We start from the raw sequence: 22,839 nt of genomic DNA on the forward strand, positions 1-22,839 counted from the left end.
TTCTAGAAAATGTTCCTTTACAGTCACAGTAATATTGTTTGGTTAATGCATGCTTTTTCATCAGGGAAAGCAGGACATGATCTAAACTGTGGTCTAAATAAATCAAAGCTTTAACAAGGTAGTCCAAACGTCACGACACTCGACAATGCTAAATCACACCACTACTACATTTCTACGCTGGAGACAGCATACAACAGCAAAGACTACACACAGTAATGTGATTAATATTACACTGCGGTATTAGTGGGTGTCATAAATACCAGTGAGACACAGAAATCTTATTTTAATGACGTTAGCTAAGAGAACACAGATTAGTTAATCAAGGAAAAGTTGGTCTGAACAGCACAGCTGGTAGAACATGCCAACCATTTGTTTGGCATGAAAATGCTGCTATAAGGAAAGTTAGTTAGTATTTGTGACACAACTGTTTAAGAAGGGGTGGGGGTTTTCTCTCTAGAGAGGTGTCTCAGTGGGTAAAAGGGTAGCAGGCTAAGGTTTATGTAGAAAAACGACTGAATCACTGAGGTGGAGTTACATAATCTAGTGCTATGTGAGCCATTATTCAAATATGAACTGATTAACCCCAAGGTTACATATTGTTACATATTAATCAAGTCAAGTGATGTGACATAAGTTCTTACCTGTCCAAGGGGCTGTCCAGTGAAGGACAACTGCCTGAGGCAGAGTTTTCTGGGCTGCTCATTGATAAAGGATCCAGCATCTACAGACGATGAATGAATATGATGATTAGATAGTGCTGTGGAATCAGTCCAATGTTTTTATGTAGTGCGCAGCACGATTCCAATATCATCTACTGAAAAATCACAGATTTTGTTATAGACAGACAGTGTTATAGAACACAAAGCTAGATGTAGGTTCCAGGGAGATATATTGGAAACCGTACAGAAATCACAGAAACATATGTAATGTTACAAAATATAATGCACTTTCACAATATTGCCTTATGCTGTGGTGACTGTAATTTCACTCAAGAGCTCAGTAAAACACATCCAGAACAATAACCAGAGTATGAAACAGGACATACACAAACAAAAATGAAAAAGCTGGAACAGAAAGGACTTAGGAACATTAATCCTGGGTTTTAAACTCATGAGAGGAGCGAGCCGATCTGCAATCAACTGCTTCCAATTCTGGAAACAAGGAATAGAAATCTGGAGACAAGGTTCAGAGAACACATGGGAATGATGATTTTTCTGAAAAGAGAACTGGAAGCACTTCTTTGTGTTGGAAGAAAACCAACGAGCCATGTTGAGAAAGCTGGTTCATTGGTATTCCTCAAAAAGTATACCGCTGAGGTGCCTGATCGATAAACAGAGAGTAAGTACAGGGTAGTGGGCTGAAACTTTCTTGCGTTCTGTTATAGCACGGAGGCTTGGACTATCTATTACCTGGTCCATACTCTCTGGAATGAACTCCCCTTCGCTATTAATGCTGGTGAAGGATCCATTGTGGGCGACTTGCTGCTGGGCATCCGGTATATACCCTGGAGGTGGAGAGCTGCGGTCCGTGGAATGAGAACCTGGTCAGCAAGACCAAAATGTTATTCCTTAATTATATATTGAATACAGCTCACTGTTAAAAAACAACAACACAAGCGCATATGCCACCTAAACCACTAAGTCAATCATTTTGGGGGGGGAAAAAAAAGGATTTTTACATGAAAACAGTATAATCGCATTGCTGAAACACAGAAAAGGGTGAATCATTTGATAGAATGCACATGTGCTTTTAACACATTCTGCAAAACTTTTTTTAAAAATTTAAAAATGCCAACATTCATCATTTGGATTTGTCTCTTTATTTGCATTGACAGACATTTGAGAGAAGTACTGAGTATTAGGTGGAATATACAATTGACAGAACACACATCATTACTTTTTTGTTAGATTACAGTGCTAGAAAATATTGATCAACAATTATTTAGTGTCAACGTATTTCCAGAACCTGCAGTGCATATTCAGTTTTCCATCTGGAGCTTAAGTGATTTACAGAAATGCAATCATTTGCAAAAGGTTAATATCAGTACAATCTAAAAGCTTATTTTTTATGCTCTTAGAAGAGATCCAAAAGCAGTGCTCTTATGTTTTATTTGCGAACCGGACCAATGATTAAATGTTACCATAGTAGTCAGCTGAAATAAGGAACATAAGTATTACTTTTCAAAATCAATTCCTATTAAGAAACCTAGTTATATTGATTAAGTCTTAAAAGTTATGTTTAGCGTAAAACAGGATGCACCTGTTTTCTAATTCAGGGAACAACAAAAGGAGGCCTTGAAATGGAAGGTGTATTAGTACACATAAAAAAGATGAAACACTTTCTGTATAAGTATTCAACACAGGACCGCAATTATACTATAATGCTTGTAAATGTCCTTTTTCTTTGAAAAGAAAAATGGATTAAAATCTAGTCTATTTTTTGTTGGAGCCAGCTAACCACAAAAAAATTGCTATTTACTCTACAAGGTAAAGAGTAAAGTAAAGTGTCAAATGTGTAACTATTTGACAAAGGAGCTTATCCTTTTCTTCTTGTGCAAAGTACAGAACTGCAAATCTGAGAATCTCTTTTTTTACTTTGGAGAACAAAGTAATGTAGCCAATTCATAGAGGGGGATTATTAGGAGGCATGGGAAATTTGGCCAGAACAGGTTACACAAGGGGTTACACCCCTACTCTTTTCGAGAAACGCCCTGGGATTTTTAATGACCACAGAGAGTCAGGACCTCCGTTTTACACCTCATCTGAAAGACGGCGCTCGTTTTACAGTATAGTGTCCCCGTCACTATACTGGGGCATTAGGACCCACATGGACCGCAGGGTGAGCGCCCCCTGCTGGCCCCACTAACACCTCTTCCAGCAGCAACCTTAGTTTTTCCCAGGAGGTCTCCCATCCAGGTACTGACCAGGCTCACACCTGCTGAGCTTCAGTGGGCTGCCAATTGTAAGTTGCAGGGTGACATGGCTGCTGGCTATCTGATCTACTGTACTTAAATGTTTAAAAGACGATAATAAATCTGTGTCTAGTTTTCAATGTAAAAGCAAACACTTCTCATTAGTTACATGGAAATGAGTGTGAAATTTACAAAGCTGGAGAGTTAACAGATTTGTGAAATAACAGTGCTATAACGGTATATACCGATTGAAAACTCACCAATTAAAGACAATGCATTTTTCTTTTCCGTCCCTCTAAACGCGGTGTTATCCAAGTCCTCTAATGATGTTAACAGTTCCATGTTATTTGTTGAACTCTGTCAATTAAAAAGGAAACAAAAATGAAACATTGTGGCCTCCTTATTTTTGAAGTTTCTCAAAATATTTAGGAAACAAAAAGGAACAATAATCATTACTGCTGATTAGTATACCAACACTCAAAAAGATTCAACATCTTAAATGTCGTTTAGGGAGTCATATTTTCTGGAAATTATTTTCACAAATTGACACTGATGTGATCCATTTGTTACGGCCTTCTTCAAAACATTAAGTGACCACATGTACTCTGTGGATCTCCCTCAGGAGAGGAGGATCAATCAGAGCCATTAAGCAGCAATTAGTATTGACCTTGCCTTCTAAAGTAATGAGTGCATTTAAAACGATGTCAGGAAAATGTACCCCATAAATTACAGAACCACCAGAGCTCTTCATTGATGGGATCTCGTACTTAAGGATGTAGAGTTCTGCAAGTTGATGTCACGTGTGCACCAGTCTATTTGTTGAAAACATGGGGAAGGGTCTTTCATGTGAAAGAGTGTTTCATATTTCTCTACTGCTCTGCAGTCCACTGGCTGCACTCTTTCCATCACTGGACTCACCAACATGTATTGTTAGGTGTTGGGTTTTTTGATGAGCACTTTGTCTACTGCAGCTCAACTGTTGTATCCTGCATTGAGGAGTTGTCAGAAAACCATTTTTGAAAAACCTTTGCTGTTTGGACCCCAGGTTGAAATCTGCAGCCAACTGATCTGCAGGTAAACGGCCGTTTTGTCTCGTACTTTGAATTCATGCAAAGATATCACAATCCTGGAGTCAGCGCTTCGACCAACTTATGTCCTTTGCTGATGATGTCTTTCTCTTAGAGATTCATGCCGACATCATTGTGAGCTGACAACACTGCTCGTGAAACATCGGCAAAATGTGCTGTCTCGATCACAGACTCACAAAAAGGTCCCCTACAATCACTCTTCCAAAGACACTGGGATTTCGTCTTGTAGCTACTGTATGATTACAGGCAACCAGGCTTGTCCAGAATTTTGTACATGACTCTAAACATGCTGGGATGTTGTTTGTTTAATAAACATGAACCAAACCTTTGCTTTCAATACACCATGTGCCCTACCCAGGTGTTTCCATCTTTGTCTACTAACTGAGCATTTTTTCCAAAACTATCAATTATGTTCTCAATGTTATGAACTGCTTGAGGAACTATACTGACCCAATACTTAACTGTTTTATAAAATATAGGGGTTGGTGTTCTTTATGAGAATATACAGTATTTATGCATACAAATATAGTGCATAACACCAAATTTGTGAAATTGTACCCTATAACCCTTATAAAACCAATCTACTAAACTCTTATGCTAATTTAAGATATTTAACAAAAGTATAAAAACACTACATAAAAGTAACTAAGACTACAGCATAGGTACACTAACTAGCTCTTGTAGACATGCTTGACAAAATTTGTCAGAGAATAAAGCATTTTTTCCAATATTTGATTTTTCGGATCTGGAAGTTGTGAGTCGACTGTATTAAAATTCTACATTTCGGAAAACATGGATTGATATTGCTTAGTTTTGAAGTTTAAGCTGCAGTCAAGTAAAACAATTTCTTTTTTTTTTTTAATTCATTGAGTATTAAGAGTCAGGACTTAACATATGTTATTTAAAACTCATTTTAAAATGTAATATCTGAGGTCCTTCTAAATTTCATACGAGAACCACTCTAAGTACAGCCAGTTTCCATGGGCCACTGATGAGCACGTAAATATTTAATCAGTCACTTCGGAAACTGCAGTAGCAGATTTGATAATACTGCTTTACGTTATATTGCTTGGGGATCCTCTGAGATGAAAGTAATGACAAAAAAGTCGTTATAATTATCAATGAAAACAAGCATTCATGTTCATGCAGATTACTTTTATTTCTATTTTGTTCGGCAATCCGTCATTCATCATGCTCTTAATGACTTCAGATATAAAATCCTGATACAAAACGACTTATACTTATTGGAAGAGAATGAGGAGCTACACAACCTGCACAATGATGGAAGATTAATTGAAAGTGGCGTGGCTGTTTTTATTAACTGGTCCACCAATCCTTTTGACAGAACTCCTCACGCTACAAAGGCAGGACCTCCAAACCCCTGGAGGAAAACACTTACAGTCTTCTCTCTCTCTCGTACCTGATTGTTCCCTTGCAAGACTAACAGTATCTTCAAGCTCTTCATGTGGACGCTGCGATCCAGTAACTCAATGGCCTTATCCAGGTCATCCTGTGTGGTCAGAGGTATAACCAGCTACAGGAAGAAAGGACAATATCATAGGTTACAAGAGGCAAAAAGAAAGTCTCTCGCACATGTTTCAGTACTAAAAGAAATTACCCACAGGGGAATGCATAAGACAGAGTGGTGGTATAAAAATATTCTCACTTTAAATTTACCATAGTAGCCCCGACTAGCTCTGTTGGTAGAGCACGAGACTCATAATCTCAGGGTAGTGGGTTTGTGTCCCACGTCCGGCGCCAGGTCCTCCATTTTGGAGGTTGGGCTCAAGGCTAACAACCTTGTCGCGTAAGAACCCAAATGTTACAGAAACAGCAACAGGGTGCTGCTGCCCCTACATGCTTGAAGGCATGGGGTAAACATCCATCCATAGTAAATTGTAATGAAAAATGAACAAAAACAAGTAAAAAGAGATTTTATTAATATGTACTTTAATGTTAAAACTATTAGATGGTATACTTTATGATTATGCATTCAGCTTGAAGTGAGTGTGGGAATGTCGTTGGCTATTGAACTATAACACAGTACCTCATTATTTGTGTAATGTAGGTCCATTGCTTGACCAAAGGCCACCTTTGCTTTAGAAAATAGGTCATCTAGTTTCACGGGGCGAGGAAACTGCAGAATTCTAAAACATAAGAAATAACATATAGAAACTATACTGTGCTCTTCAGGGAAATGTGGAACAAATGTCTGCTTTTTCCAAAATAGATATATTACTTGCCTTTTTTCTCCTCTATATTCAAACTTCACTCGGACATCATTCTGGGAATGCAAAACAATACATGTGTTAATTGTATTGTATAAGAGAAGCCCTGTACCAAAAATAAAGTTTGCTGATTGCTTTTCAGATTACAGCCGTTCCTCTGAAAGGCAAAAAAAAAAAAACAATCTCCAGTGACAAAAGATATTTACAGACAAAAATTAAGTTCAAACAGGCACAGTGGTTAACATGCCTCGCAGCGCGGGGGTCCCGGATTCAATTCGCCACCAGGAGTTTGTTGGGTCCAACTGTGTCTGAGTGGGTTTCCACCAGGTGCTCTGGTTTCCTTCCCACAGTCCAAAGCCATACTGGTAAGTGAACTGGCTTCTGGCAAAACTGGTCCTGGTGTGCGTGTGCCCTGTGAAGAACTGCCCTGCCCTGTTTGCTGGATAGGCTCCGGCTGCACCGCAGAAAATAATGGATGATGTGTGGATGATGTTTACACTGTACTTCAGAGGTGATGAGGACTCACACAAACTTTCCCACTGAAGCATGAACAGCAGTCATCTTCAGAAGTTTAAAATCACAGTTTTGAATAAAGAATTTAAATAAAAAAAAAAAAGATCAATATTGTCCTGGTACAGTTGTATGCAAAGGTTTGGCCCCACCCTGGTCAAATTGCATGTTGCACTTAAACTCGAAGTGAAAAGAAGTTAACACAACCTCTGCAGTACAACCCTTAACATGACATGATGCACAATTACTATTTATTTGCTGAATTTAACATATTGAAAAATGTTCCAGATGATTCATTAATATATTTTAAGGCCTCAAAACTTGATTGACTAATTAGGCCTTAAAGTAAGCCAGGTGAAGACAGAGTTGTCCCTCTCAGGATATTGTCTTACTCTCAACAACCACGGGCTCCTCTAAGCAGCCGATTGAAGACTGATATATTGTCTAGATCTTTTCTCCAAACTTCTGATGTGTATTAATATAATATGACAGGCTCCTAGTTTTCTTTCTTAAAAGAATTAGGATCAACTGTTTTATGTTATAAACTCATTTAGTTTGGACCTGCCAACTGAGTGGTTTTCCAGGAGCTGACTAATTTCAAGACTACCATTGGTAGCTGTTATACAGTCTCGTCATTGAATAATTTGGAAGCACAGATGGAGCTGAACAATAACGATGGCGTAGCCACAATTGCATAGAAGTGCAAAAGTGTTTATTACGAGGAGTGGTGTTCCCAAAAGTCCACACACAACAAAAACACTGAGGAAAATAGCAATTAACCACAAAACTATATAACAAACTACATTTACAGGAATATGTACACTGATTATTTTCAAAAAGTAATCTGCTGCATGCAGCTCCTATTCAGAACTACTACACAACCTTCCTCTTATCTTGTTCTCCCCCTCCTTTTCAGAGGACAGTTCCCAAAAAACACCTGTGCACTTCTATGCAACTGTAGCTGTGTCATTATTAGGCATTATTAAACCTTGGGGTGATATTTGATCCTGGCTTAACATTCGACCCACATGTGCAGCATATAGTCAAAACATCTTTTTCTCACCCTTAGAAATATTGCTAGACTAGGCCCTATGTTATCACTAACTGTGGCTGAAAAGCTGATCAACACATTTGTTCTTTCCCGGATTGACTACTGTAATGCTCTACTCGCTGGCGTAATTAAAGCTACATTGAATAAACTGCAGTATGTCCAAAATTCGGCAGCCAGAATCCTGACCAGATCTAGTGCAAGGGATCACATCCTGTCAAATTCCGTGTGGACTTTAAAATCCACATGCTCACCTATGAGGCTCTGCATGGCTTGGCAACTCGTACCTGTCTGAACTATTATCGCCCTACTCCCCATCTCGCAACCTTCACTCTTTTAATTCTAGCCTCCTAACTGCTCCATCTGTGCTTCCACAATATTTTATAACGAGTCTGTGACATTCATGGTGTCAGCGGTGGGACTGCTGCAAACCCTGACAGCAGCAGAATTGTGCACTGTTACTTCAGAAAATTGTGGCTACAGTCTGACATAACCTAGACTCAAGCCTGTAATTAAAAAAACTTGTCAATCTAAACTCAATTTACTGGTTGATCCACTAGTGGAGTAATGTCACTTCTTGTTTTCAAACAATAGCCCAGAGTTGGAAAAAAAATAGTATATTTTGATGTCTCAATATAAGCAAAGCTCACCTGACGTAAAACGTTTTTCCGTTTAGATAGTAAACACCAGGAAACTATAAATATTGTGCCGATTCAAATACTGGTTGCAGTACTAGATTCAACACCAGCAGTTGAAAAAAAAAACATGTAAACCATAAAAGTTTGTATATAGTTGTTTACTTCATATTCAGAAAAACTGTTCTTTTGAGTGCATAGAGATATTTCAGTGAAGAAAAGAAAACATTTTTTTCCCCTCACAAATGTATTATCATAGAGCGAAAAGTACCAAGAAGCTACATTTACAAAAACTAGAAAATAAACCTGCAAAGTTTAACTTTGGAAGTTTTATTTATACACATTATCACTCTGTTGATATCACAACAAAATTAAATGCACTGTGGGGGGGGGGGGGGGAACTTTGGTCAAAAAAACGTTTTTCCAAAACAATGACACTTATAGTGACTGACTTAATTTTCCTCTGTATTAATGTGGTTCTGTATGGGGTTTATATGTTAATAATAACAATAATTATAATAATTGCTTACACTTATATAGCGCTTTTATGGACACTCCACTCAAAGCGCTTTACAGGTAATGGGGACTCCCCTCCACCACCACCAATGTGCAGCCCCACCTGGATGATGCGACGGCAGCCATAGTGCGCCAGAACGCTCACCACAAATCAGCTATTAGTGGGGAGGAGAGCAGAGTAATGTAGCCAATTCATAGAGGGGGATTATTAGGAGGCCATGATTGGTAAGGGCCAATGGGAGATTTGGCCAGGACGCCAGGGTTACACCCCTACTCTTTTCGAGAAACACCCTGGGATTTTTAATGACCACAGAGAGTCAGGACCTCGGTTTTATGTCTCATCCGAAGGACGGCACCTGTTTACAGTATAGTGTCCCCGTCACTATACTGGGGCATTAGGACCCACACGGACCGTAGCTCCCCTGCTGGCCCCACTAACACCTCTTCCAGCAGCAACCTTAGTTTTTCCCAGGAGGTCTCCCATCCAGGTACTGACCAGGCTCACACCTGCTTAGCTTCAGTGGGTTGCCAGTTGTGATATGGCTGCTCCCTGTTTTTGTGTGCCATTTCTCTGGGTACTCCACACATGCTGAACAGGTGAATAGACGTTTCTAAAATCGCCCTCACTTGATGGATAGTTTCAAGCTCATCCTCTAAGGCAGTGATGTTAAATCCTAGTCCTGGAGTAAACCTGTCTGCTTGGTTTTTCCCCCCAAATGAACCCTTAATGGTGTTAATTGGTGCCTGTAACAGGTTTGGAGATTATAAATATTATTTTGAAGAACAACACAGGGAATTGAGGAGAGACTGGATAAAGTGCTAATCAAGAATGTTCTGACCAAACACCTCTTAAAATGTAATTAATTGATGAGGAACAGGCCCAACTGGGAATAACACCCTCAGCCAGTGTTTTCCTTGTATCTTAGTTAGCACACCTTGAAGAGCGCAGTTCTGAAACTCAATGATTAACACAACTCCCATTCAGCTTTTAAAGAGCTCAGAGCACAGAAGGCCAGAAATAGAAAACTAAAATAAATTAACCTGTGCTTAAGAAGTTGGCGGGAGTAAAAACCAGAAGAGACTTAGGTAGTAGGGTTAGTTTTAGTTTTGAAACCAATGTTGCAATGCCGAAACACACCTAAACAAGAAGCAGAACCATTACTGGCAGCAATTAGCACAGATGATTAAACAATCCCAGCAGACACTGGAATACTCCAGACCAGGACTAAGGTGCCTGTAACAGGTATAGAAGACAACTGTAAAGAAATTAACAGGGGTAAAAAAATAGTAAAGAAATTACTAAAAGTGGCTAGATGGACAGAACAGAAATGGAAAATAGAAGCCCTATTTAGTTGTCATTACATGCAGACCTAGCTCTGGGGCCTGGTATCTTAGCATAAACAGTGTATTTTCCTTTCCCCAATATGACTGAAAATGCCCTAAAGGAATGTAGTACAGGCTTACCTGATTTTTGGGAGAAGACGCCTTGGGCTTTGCCAAGTCAGAGAGGGACAAGGCAGGGCGGCTAGCCTTGTGAAGCTCAGCTAGGTCCTGCATGATTGAGTTCAAAGCTTCCTGCTCATCTTGCAGACAAAAAAAAACACAAATGTAAGCAGATGAGCACTGCACAACCAAGTCCTTGTGATCCGAGACTGAGATTCTGTGCACTCACCACAAGAACAATTATACATATAGGACAAACATAGACCCAAACACGGCCTTTAAGAATGGGAAAACGACTGTGAATACAAATTAAATACATAGAAATACAAGTGCATTTAATAACTTTTTTGAAGCCTGATTTAAAGTAGACCGAATGCATAAGTTGCTTCTACCCAGATTCTGCACAAACGTTTATTTCACTGCACTGCAATAAATATATATTTCCATTATTGATCAAACCAACTTGAAAGCATCACCGCCACCTAAATTGAGTAACGCTGTAAAACAGGTGGCCAATTCCAGTCTAAGAGACATGCAATCCAACAGATTTTTAAGTCTATTGAAAAGTAAGCAAATAACCTCTATAAAAATAAGATTGGATCCTAGGAGCAGGGAAAAGCTGATAAACCGATGCGGTTATGCCAATAATTAGCTCAATTGGCTCATTAAGAGCTAAGATAGAATGAAAACGAGCAGAAACAGCAGCCACGCATAATTGGAGCTGAATAATCCTTCCTTGAAACCTAAAAAAACAGCCTCAAGCTTAGAACTAACACTTAGAATGTGAAATCAAGTTGTCTCTGCTTTTAAAAAAACATAAGACTTGATCTGCAGTGCTATCACTTTTATTTGTAAACTTTAAGTTCTCATGCAAGTTCTTTAAGGTCTGGTTTGCACATTTCAGGTGGATATAGACCATGGTTCAGTTACTCACATTTCTTTTCTGCAAACACCACAACCTTTTAGAATAACACCCAAAAGCTTTTTGTTACGCTCAGCCCAATTCGTGATCTTATTTTATGTTTCTGTTTAATTTTGTTTCCTCAATTAATTTGTGTATTTGAAGCTTTGAAGAACCATCACTGAAGTCTAACAGCATACTATGAAGTCTGACGACTAATAGCATACTACAATGCTTACCAACAGCAGCATGAGTTTCTTATATAAAAATGTCATTGTGTATATAATGTCCCCCTTGCCAAAATCTAAACCTGAAGATTTCTTCCCTCTGAAATTATGAAACTTCACAATTACATTCATTCATGAATTGGTTAAAAATACAAACAAAAAAATTAGATATAGTGCTTGTTTTACAAGGATGCAGCATTGCAATAAGTGACAAATGGAATACAATGAAATTTTAATTTTGGAGATTCCCCAATTACAACTGCGATGTAAATATTTCTCTTCATAAGGTTTAGTCAATTTTGAATTTTTGGGCTATATTAGAATATAATCCGAATTATATGGAGGATAACAGCCTCTTGGGTGGGCCTGAATTAAAATGAGAATGAATCACAAAACAAAATGGAAACACAGACAGCCATCTCTAGCCAGAATGCTGGACCATTTGGGGCATTGATTATGGCTGGTGAAAATGAGGCATACTAATTGACAAGAAGCATAAAACCTCCTCAGCAGTCATCAGCAGTGCAATATTATCTTGAGGAACAGACTGAATCAATCTCCATGGGGCTTATTAAAACACTGATATGCTGTAGCAGTGACTGCACATAATGTATTGTACAATTTGGATCTAGCCAAAACGCATCACACAAATTCAGTATAATTTTCAAATGATTTTGCCTGGTTAAACTACAGTAACATTAACCATGATTTGTATTTACTGACGAGTGCAGTATGCAATAAACATATCTCCTGGAAGCACTGGCTCATAAATAATTAAGTGGGAAACTATTGTTGTAGCACTTGAATGAACAACTCCAGGGTATTCTAGGACCTCGTTATTAATAACTGATCTGAAATATTACACTTGTCAGTTTATCGGCTCGTCAAAAGCTAGAATTAGGGAGCTTGTTACAACTAGCTTATCCGTCTGGATTGTTACGGATCATTCTAAATTGTCCGATAAAATAACTAATGTTGGTGAAGTTTCGAGAAAACTAAGCCATGATCTAGTTAGGATCACAGTACTGGTTCTGGGAGGACATAAAAGTTACATAAAAGTTAAAGAGCTCTATTTTACTAACCACTATACCAAGTCTAAAGCACTGGATACATCTCTGAAGAAGCTGTTGCTGTTCCAAAATGCTGTAGAACCTCACTGTACTGAAAAGCCTAAAGCTGTACAGATTGCAGTTTAGCATGATATTTTATCTTTAATTCGTACTAATACAAAGACACAAAGTTTCTAAAAAGATGCTTCCTTTTTATTTTTGTGCAAGTTAACTCCGGGTTCATCAACTCCCCTATACAAACGTCTGTTTCTGTACACCCACAAACTAAGAAACATACACATTTGTTGGCAACACACAAAACTAATGATACGTTTTTATTCATATTCCCCTGACGACACAAAGAAGAGTTTGCATTAAGTGAATGTTTCGACATTCGATGTTAACATTTGTAAGAGCAGACTTTTCAATAAAGTCAGAACATGCTTCTCCTGACGGCTGGAGTTGTTGCACTTTTGCCTCGTTCCATGAAATTGGCCTTCTTACACACAACACCAACAGCGACTTCCAATCCATTTGTGAATAATCTGTCAGCAATGTCACATCCTATGAAAAACAACTTTCATAAAAAAAAGTGGCTCGGATCTCTTGCATCATTGTAGGGGATCTAAATGCTTTGACTCCTCATAAAGCAAAATCCCTAATATTTCAGATACCAAAGCACTAAAGCTTCTTTATTTAGTGACAAAAACAAGCATACATAGGAAAAAAACAACAATTTGGGAATCACAATCCATGCTGTTTGTAGGGGCGACAGCATCACAAGCACTCTTCCCTAGCACACATTTTCAGCTTCCAAAGTGGCGTGAGATGAATGGGGTTGATAAGGGATTCATGCTTCAAATAAACCTGCCCATGTTATTTACCGTCAGAAATGTTTTAGTTCAAACTTCCTAACCGATTTGTGCAAGGTCATATTTTAGGTATTTATCTTAAAATCAAAGTTTTAAAAACCAAAGACGGACTCATTGGAACACATCAACATCTTGAAATGGAACAAGTAATCGGTTTATTCCATGCTGAAAAAAGGAAGACAGAAACCACAACGTTTCGGCCGTGGAGCCTTCTTCAGATTGTTCACACCTGTTTTCTTTCTTCTTTTTTGCAGCATGGAATAAACCAATTACTTGTTTCTTTGCAGCCTACGCATGCTGACGCAGCTACCCACCTGAACATCTTGAAATGTCTAATTATTAATGACATTTCTTTTTATTCCAAGTGCACCTTTCATCCCAAAAGCCTCCCAAAGTGCTTTATATACGGTGGAAGAACAGCATCCACCTGGATGAACCACGGCAAGCAACCAACATATATGAACACATAGCACTACACAGCACATTGGACAAACATGTGAGCTAGTTTTTCAACATATTAATGAAGGGAGAACCAGCTTTTGCACGTAGAGAGAGATTTAACCAGGACGCCCCTACACTATCCACACTCCTACTCTTTCAAATAACAACATAAAATCTTTCATCTTTGATGGACAAACAGTCTAGACTTCATTTTATATCTCATCCAAAGGACAGCACTGTACAGAGGACAGTACAGTGACCTCGGTGGTCATATCGGAGCACTGACTTTGGAAATTCTGGTCCAGAGGAAAGAGGGACACTTTCTCCTCCATTAACACAATTTGCAGCAGCAACCTGGTTTTCCTTACAATATAATGTGTTGATGCGTTCTCAATGAGTGAGGAAAGGAATGCAGGCAGAAAAACATCAGGGCACTTTTGTCTACCAGTCAGTTCTTCTCCTTCAAATTCTGGCTTTGGAGAGATCAAACCCCAAAAAAGTGTTCAAACAGGTGAACAGCAGAAAATGGATTTCTACCATCCCTTGTCACAACTATTCATGCTGATAACCTTACGTGCCACTAAGTGAAACAATTCTATTTACTTATCTTGCAAGTACAGACAACTGAGCTTTTGTCCTTGTTGAAAAAGGCTCTGTGATTTGTCACCCTGTACATGAACAACTGCTTTCAAGTATTTAGTCTCCCAGGTGACTTTTTTTTTTAGCGTAACAGTAACTTTTTTCCTCCCGATTATTCTGTGCCAAGAAAGTGCAAGTAATTAGGTCATTTCATGTGAAACAAATGTTTACAAGAATCTGTCTTCCTCTTACCCATCACGACAGAACGCTGAGGGACCCAGGGTTCAAGAAAAGAAGATTCTCCCATCAGCAGTCTCTTTTCTTCCTGAAGAACAGAGCAGTGAAGGTCAGTTAAAAAAAACTCAACCAATTTTAAGAAATTAAGTACAAACATCTCAAGCGAAACAGTTTCTATTTGAAAGTGCATTTCTTTAATTTACGTGCTTTAAGGAATGTTACCTCAACCAAGAGGCCCAAATGGAAGTAGGCTGACATTAACAAGTAAGGAGGCAATATTTTTAAGTGTTTGTAAGAATCTAGAACATGCGACCCAGCTATTTTGTGGAGGCTAACACAATACCTTATTTAAATCTTGATCAGGTCCTTGAATCATGTAAGCTATTAACAACATCCACTCAACCAATTTCTAACCACTTCATCCCCTTCAAGGTCATGGCACAGTCAGCTGCAAGTCAAACACAGACATAAACACACCAGGGCCCACTTTCCCAGAAGCCAATTTAACCGAGCAGCACGGTCTTGGATTGTGGGAGGAAACAAGATCACCTGAAGGAAACTCCATGCAGATAGGCTCCAGGACAGGTGAGACAGCAGTGCTTACCACTATGCCCACTTGATCTAAATGCACTGAACCTCCTGCTTGCAACACTTTGTAAGTTCTGATGAAGTTGTGGATTTTCTGCACAGGTCCGTGTCCAATCAGTGTTGCACAGCGCAGCAGCAAAACTGGTACTTCGTTTTGATGTTGTGATAAACACCTATTCATTCTGATAGGAGGCTATTTCAAAACACTGCTAAACATTTAATAAAAAAAGAATGAAAATCACTCTCAATCACTTTCAGCAGCTCAGAATCACCATTGTGATGTACGTCCTTTGTACCTGCCAATGTTAAATGTCATTTGCCAAGTGCAAACCCAAGTCTTTTTGGAATTCTCTTTCTGCTGTCCCTCCACTTAAAATATTTATCTTCTGCAAATGTAATTATGTTGTTAATTAATAATAATAACCAGCTATCAGTGGGGAGGAGAGCAGAGTAATGAAGCCAGTTCATAGATGGGTATTATTAGGAGGCCATGATTGGTAAGGACCAAGGGGAAACTTGGCCAGGACGCCGGGGTTACACCCCTACTCTTTTCGAGAAGCGGTTTTATGTCTCATCCGATGGGAACTTAACTATACCAGAATCTAAACTGTTTATACAAATCTGGAAGAGCAATAATCCTAGAACATATTCCTACTTAAACTACTTTCATCTGCCCATTTACATGTTACAGCACTAAGGGAACTTGTGGTTTGTTATTTGTTAACTAGTTTTCAATCCACCCTATTAGTTAAACTTCGTTCCCTAGGTAGCTTTTAACCCAATAATTAACCTTTTACCCTTAATAGGGTATACTATTCCAGTATCATATGTAAAAACAGTACTGTACATTTAAATGACATTTTGCTGTTGTTGTATGTGCTCAGCAGACAACGGGTATGAAAGAAAGAATGAGTTCTGATGGATTTGATCAGAAAATAGCTTATGCCTGGAATACACAATCAAGGGCAGGTTTAGATGCATTTTACTTCCATTTTTGTTCGACTCACTTGCTTAACATATGGCAAGCCTTTTGCATGTCTACATTTGGAACCATGTGGGTCAAAGTCCAGGTCTATGTTATTCAAGTATAAAACAGTTTAAATTCTCAATGAATCCGCACCTTAAAAATGTTATTCTCAAATACCTTTAATACCTTCTCAGCTATTTAAAATAGTAAATTCATTGAAAGAGTTCGAGTATCCTGAAGATCTACACCTACCCTTCAGATTGCTCTTCCTCAAGCATAGACTATCCCTATTGACTGCTTGTGAACTAAAATATACAGGGTTTTAAATGATCTGAAGCCACCTTATTTTGAAAGGCAATGACGATTCATGACAATAGGCTACTGTGTTTTTACTGAAACATACAAGTTATCCAAAGTTAGGTCATTTGGAGAGACAGATAAATTAGGACAGGGCTAACTTGTGTCTTGCGTTTTAACCCAGAAAAGCCAGCAGCACCTCCTCATGTGAAGAAATAAATGTTTTCTTATCCAAATGAATGTTTTAGTTTTAATGTTTGGGCCTTAAAACGGTTGGAAATGGATGCATCTTACCTGGAGAGACAAACTATTTGGCACAACATTATGCAGGAATGTCTAAAGGGAAAAGAAAAGATGACCGATGTATGCATACTTCATGACACTTGCTCAGATTTTTGACAAGCCAAACGCATAGCTGTTTCCTTTTTTTAGCAGTGACAATTTTGTATTAACTTCATCTTTTTTTCTGCTCTTCTAAATTGGCTTCAATAATCTAAATCCACAAAGAATCGAACAGTCCAATGTGCACGTGTTTGCTACATAATGCTTCTTCGAAACGATTCAGAACATAGCAAGAGATTTACTTATATAGCACACACTTTGTTTTGTAAAGTCTCAAACAGCAAACATATAGTCTTGCAACCAATCATTCAGAACAGCTACAAAATAGTCACAGGGTAAACAGTATATTCTAATCCATGAGTGCATGAAGCTCTGCTTTTTCTCACTTGTGCATTAAAAAGTGAAAATCTATTGACTAAAACACTCCACTCAAAGCGCTTTTACAAGTAATGGGGACTCCCCTCCACCACCACCAATGTGCAGCATCCACCATAGTGCGCCAGAACGCTCACCACACACCAGCTATCAGTGGGATGGAGAGCAGAGTAATGAAGCCAATTCATAGATGGGGATTATTAGGAGGCCATGATTGGTAAGGGCCAATGGGAAATTTGGCCAGGACACCGGGGTTACACCCCTACTCTTTTTGAGAAACGCCCTGGGATTTTTAATGACCACAGAGAGTCAGGACCTCATCTGAAGGACGGTGCTTGTTTACAGTATAGTGTCCCCGTCACTATACTGGGGCATTAGGACCCACACGGACCGCAGGGTGAGCGTCCCCTGCTGGCCCCACTAGCACCTCTTCCAGCAGCAACCTTAGTTTTTCCCAGGAGGTCTCCCATCCAGGTACTGACCAGGCTCACACCTGCTGAGCTTCAGTGGGTTGCCAGTTGTGAGGTGCAGGGTGATATGGCTGCTGGCCACATATGAATATTTAGATATTCAGAAGACATGTGCTCAACTTTGACATTGGCTCATTCTCAACTTGCAGTAAGCATTCAAGGAAAGGCATGCATTTTGACTGAGAACTGTTTCTTAGGATGGGAAACAGTAAAGATAATAATGAGGAAAAGCTCAGACTGGGGTGATATTAGCGGAGTACTAAGAGGATGTTGCTAACTTAAATCAACAATTTAGGTTCTGCTGTAATTTGTAAACCTGTCCAGTTCTCGGGTGGTACTGAACATCTGAACATGCAGGATTAGCAAACACTGTTTAAGATTTAAAATGCATTTAAAATGACTTAGACAGAAAAATGTGCAATTGCAGATGTGCAGAGTGTTACATGTAGACAGCAAATCCTACATATATAAATAAACGAAGGGCTGTAACGTTAAAATTGTACAATGTGGTAGCAAGACCTCACTGCCAATAGGGTACAATTGTAGTCATCCATCTACAAAACAAAACTGCTGCTCTAGAATCAGTCCAGCAAAGTGCAGCCAGATATTTTCTTAGGCCCAGAAGAATGTTTTACACAGCAACAGGATTAAAGAACTGAATCTGTTCAAACTTAAACAACTCGGATTTGGGTTGATCCAGATATTCAAAATGGTCAAAGGCATCGATAAAGCCGGCACACAGTGGTGTTTTACACAAAGGGATGCGGGGGGCTGAAACGGGCCGTCCAGCCATGTTCTCAAAGCTGACACCCTGCCTTCTGTCAAGAAAGGGCTAGATAAAATCCTAGGCTTAATTAGCTACTAAAAAACAAAATTAGGCCTAGATGGGCCAAATTGACTCCTCTTCGCTCACAGCCTCCTCGTAGCATGAAAACTCTCGCTCTTTGAGATGTGTGTGTAGATACAGTTTAAAAGAGTGCGACTAAAAAAATATTTTCCTCTCACTTTAAGCTTTCAAATTGTTATCCTAGACCTTGCCATGCCAACTAAATAAACACTGTGATTTAACTGCGAAGTGCGCGTTTTACGCTTTTTGCAAAGGGCTGCGTTTCATCCAATTCATGCAATTAACATTAGAATTAAAAAAAAAGGCATTTTCACAGAGCCACTACGTGACTTCGCAATGTTAATTTCCCAAACGTTAGGTTTCGCACATATTGAAAATACGGGACAGCAATACGTCGAGTAAATGGTAAAATTACGGACAACTTTACAGTAAGGCGATACGTCAAAACGACAGCTGATGGTGCGAAATAACATTTCGGCAACCATTGTAATGTGCCAACAACACTTAAGTTGCAATCACACTGTTCCAAATTAAACCGTAACTGCTCTTAACGATTCACTACGATTGCAGTCTTTATTTCTCCGAAACGATTCACATAGATCCAGCAATCATCGTATCGTTTAGCAAATGGACTGGTTCACAAGTTGACTTACAAAATCAGCAATCCCTGTTTTGACATTCTGGCAATGTAACTAAATTACAGTGAAGCTCACAGACCACGAATTTCTTCTATTTAGTTCTCCTCCACGTTCCAGCATTTATATCGAAATTGGCTCTCGCATATTTCACATTGAAGTGAATTAAATCTAAAACAGGGAGTAAAAGGTAGTCAATGTAGTCCTTTTTATTACCTGGGGATCTGTGGTACCACTTCCTCATTCACAGGACCGGCTGGGTCAGCCTGGGCCCCGCTGATAGGCGAGTCCGCAGACGCCGAGGGCTCAGGAGTCCCGTGTTAACCTCCACTCGAGTCCGAGGCTGAAGCGCCTCCCCTCCTTTTTGGAACAGGCCGCGCTTCCTCCTATTTACTTGTTACTGTAAGAACCGTGATGAAACCGTTTTTTTTTCCCACCGAGGAAGATAGCCTTCTAAATTGTTAGCGCTGCAACGACATTACGAGCTTTTTATTCCATTAACGGTCACCTTAACTTTTCTTTTAATTGATTTCTTAAATGCTCACAACATAGCACGTTCTTGAGCAAATTCGCCGCCAGGTAACAGCAACACAAGAGTTTGAAGAATTTGCAGCACAAATCTTGTGATGTCAGAGGTAGTTTGTGTTCCGAGTTGGATTTCGTCATTGAAATTATGTGGGGTTCAGGAAAATACGTTTTGTCAAAATGGCACCTGTATTAGGAAAATGTATTAGTTGTATTTACAGTTGTACGTTCTTTTCGCGTAATTTACTGTATATTGTTTAATTATAAGACTAGATTTTGGTACCGTGTGTATTATTTTACACTATAGGATGTTAATTCAATATACGATCTCAGAATATGAAACGCAAACTAAATCTACAGCTAATAAGCCTCAATTATTCTACACTCTTAGGAAAGTTACGAATTCATCACATTCTACAAAACCAGTGGTACTCACAAAATAATTTACCCACCGCGATTTTAAGATGTATTAACATTGTAGTTTCAATGGTGCAGAATTTTTTTCCATAAGAGATCACATCAATAGGAAAAAATAATCTGTGAACCATATTATACTTAAAATACTTCGCACTACTTAAAATAATAGTAATTATTACCTGTATGTATAGAGAGATGTCATGTCGAGGTATTGATGGAATGAAATTGCAAGGTTATAAATCATCACTGGCAATCCACTGAAGCTCAGCAGGTGTGAGCCTGGCCAGTACCTGGATGGGAGACTTCCTGGGAAAAACTAAGGTTGCTGCTGGAAGAGGTGTTAGTGGGACCAAGGGAGCACTTACCTTGTGGTCTGTGTGGTCCTGATGCCCTTGTGTAGTGACTGGGAAGCTATACTGTCAAAAGGTGCCATCCGTCAATTTAGACATAAAACTGTCATTAAAAAGTCATTAAAAGTGTCAGAGCTCTTCTCAGAAAAAAAAAGTAGGGGTGTAATCCCAGCATCCTAATCAAATTCTCGCTATGTATACATATATAATTGCAGACCTGGGTACCTAACTCAAGTCTCAGTGGAGGAATGAAAAACCCAATTCGCTGGATCATACACACCCAGAGCAGGTTTTAAACCCTGACGCCTACCCTTTGGATAAGTACCAAGAGGCCCGGACCTTAGTTTAATGCTTCATTCAGTGGTACACAGTGTCCCAAGTCACTATTCTGGGGGCATTGGTTTGGAAATTCTGGTCCAGAGGGAAGAGCACCACCTACTGGTCCACCAACATCACTGTAGGGGCAAGATGGTCTTACCCAACAGACCTCGGCTCTGAGATCAGGCTACAAGGCAGGTGACGCATCTGCTGCTCAATAGTTGTAATAACTGCACATCTTCCTTTTTGCCAGGTCAAATTTCTGCCTGTTTTAAAACGATATTATTCGGAATGATTTGAAATTAATGTCCGGTTTTTACCATTTTAGTTCTGAATGCAACAGTAGAAAAAGAACATCACGTCCTAGAATGAAGGAAAGACCCCAGAAATGTCCTCCTTTAAAGCATTGCCTTGTACTGTAGCAGAGAATATATACTAACATGGTCTAATGCTACTCTGCCCTTTAATGCTTATGAACATAGAAATGCAGTATTACTTAGACGCCATTAAAAACCTGAAAATAACTAGGCAAAAAGCAAAACGGATGTGTTTTAACTTCTGATTGTAATTACTTTGGGCAGTGTATAAGTTGTTGTTGTTGTTGTTGTTGTTGTTGTTGTTGTTGTTGTTGTTTTTTGTTCACATCTTTTTTCGGATGCACATTTCTCCTTTGTATTATTTCATGTTCAATAAGTAAGTTTGACGAAAAAAACTTACTGTCGCAGCGGGGGGAAAAAACTGCAGTTCCTACATTTCTGGTTAGTGTCTAGGTCCGCTGATTTCCGAAATGAAAGAACAAGTTTGTAATTTTACCAGAAAACCTTGCATCATCAAAAATCTATAATATCTGCCCATGCAGAATTGAGACGATCATCGGCTGTCTACTTTAATACCGATGGCTGAAAACACGCCATTTTGGCGTATGGCTGACGTTAATGTATCGGAATAAGAACAGCAATTAGGTATTCCTTAGTAACAGTAATGCCTTAAAATGTGCTGTCGCTTTAACAATAATATGTATATTACTGTATGCATGCCCCAGTTATTAATTGACAGTAGCAAAAAAACTTAATACTTGGGATGATGCAATAAAACTTAATAATAGTATAAACACTAATTCCAGCACCTCAAATACCACAATGTTGACAAGAACCACTAGAAGGTTTCCTTTTTTAAAAAACAGTTTCAAATCAGTTTTCAAACCCATATGTGACCTACAGTCATTTCCCGGATTTGCTTGGGACTTGAACTAACCGAGCATGCGCAATTCATTTAACAAATATGGCAGCCTCCGTTGTCGGATGTGTTGTGTGGCGTCTGTAAGAAATCGGCAGCAAAAGTCTTCAAGAATTTAAATGAAGAAAGCCGAGTCGTCGTAATTAATTCATTGTAGTTGTGTAAGTCTAACATTATGGTGAAGAAGGACAAGGGAGGTCGAGGTGAGTTGTTGTCATTCAAGGTGCTATCTCTTCTGGTTACCATTGTTATTGGTAGTACAATAAACTCCCTCGGATCTGGTAATGACGCATAGCAATGACCTGTAGCAATCGGGGGAAAAATACTGTTAACAAGGCATAAAAAATAAACTAGTTTGCTTCATGCACGCACGCGATGTTTTGCCTACCTACAGTAGGACCAGGACAGTCGTTGGTCTTCATTCTCCCTTAAGTGAACGTTTCCCCGGTGCAATCCGTACTGTTTTACGAGTGAGCCAAGTTGATCGACATCTATCTTTTCTCATATCCGACCCCCAGACGAAGGTTTTGGTGAAGGAGCTTTATGGCGAGTTTGCGGTCGGATCCGAGTACGTCTGATTTTGATCAAAACGAAGGGAGTCTTTCGTGAAGCCTGAGATCTCCCGTGACAGATGAGAGGAGGCTTACCTTCCATCGGGTTAAGTTGGAGGACGTGGATTAGGTGCTTCACGAATAGTTTGCCCTGCTACCTCAGGGGCTGTGCTGCGGGAGAAGGCGAGAGACTTTCCTGAAAAGCTGAAGATGCCGGCTGAATGCAGTTTCTCTTC

General features: G+C 39.3%; 2 protein-coding genes across 3 annotated transcripts in view; one reads left to right on the forward strand and one right to left on the reverse strand.

The window, feature by feature from the left end:
- map3k2 (mitogen-activated protein kinase kinase kinase 2) overlaps positions 1-19,842 on the reverse strand; it is a 38,928-nt gene extending 19,086 nt beyond the window's left edge. Inside the window, exons 1-10 of one of the 2 annotated variants that reach the window (XM_015359478.2) lie at positions 19,423-19,842; positions 16,832-16,873; positions 14,701-14,773; positions 10,401-10,519; positions 6,243-6,283; positions 6,047-6,146; positions 5,420-5,533; positions 3,172-3,268; positions 1,410-1,540; positions 642-721 (exon numbers count right to left, since the gene is read on the reverse strand). In XM_015359478.2, coding sequence (XP_015214964.1) covers positions 642-721; positions 1,410-1,540; positions 3,172-3,268; positions 5,420-5,533; positions 6,047-6,146; positions 6,243-6,283; positions 10,401-10,519; positions 14,701-14,755 — 737 coding nt within the window. In that variant the 5' untranslated portion in view covers positions 14,756-14,773; positions 16,832-16,873; positions 19,423-19,842. The remainder of the gene's footprint in view (positions 1-641; positions 722-1,409; positions 1,541-3,171; positions 3,269-5,419; positions 5,534-6,046; positions 6,147-6,242; positions 6,284-10,400; positions 10,520-14,700; positions 14,774-16,831; positions 16,874-19,422) is intronic. The other variant, XM_006636796.3, reaches the window with a different exon arrangement.
- A 2,235-nt stretch (positions 19,843-22,077) lies between these two features.
- ercc3 (excision repair cross-complementation group 3) overlaps positions 22,078-22,839 on the forward strand; it is a 38,369-nt gene continuing 37,607 nt past the window's right edge. The window contains exon 1 of the mRNA XM_069196355.1: positions 22,078-22,255. Coding sequence (XP_069052456.1) covers positions 22,228-22,255 — 28 coding nt within the window. The 5' untranslated portion in view covers positions 22,078-22,227. The remainder of the gene's footprint in view (positions 22,256-22,839) is intronic.

Source organism: Lepisosteus oculatus, chromosome 12 (genome assembly GCF_040954835.1).
Source record: "Lepisosteus oculatus isolate fLepOcu1 chromosome 12, fLepOcu1.hap2, whole genome shotgun sequence".
Taxonomy (NCBI): Eukaryota; Metazoa; Chordata; class Actinopteri; order Semionotiformes; family Lepisosteidae; genus Lepisosteus; species Lepisosteus oculatus.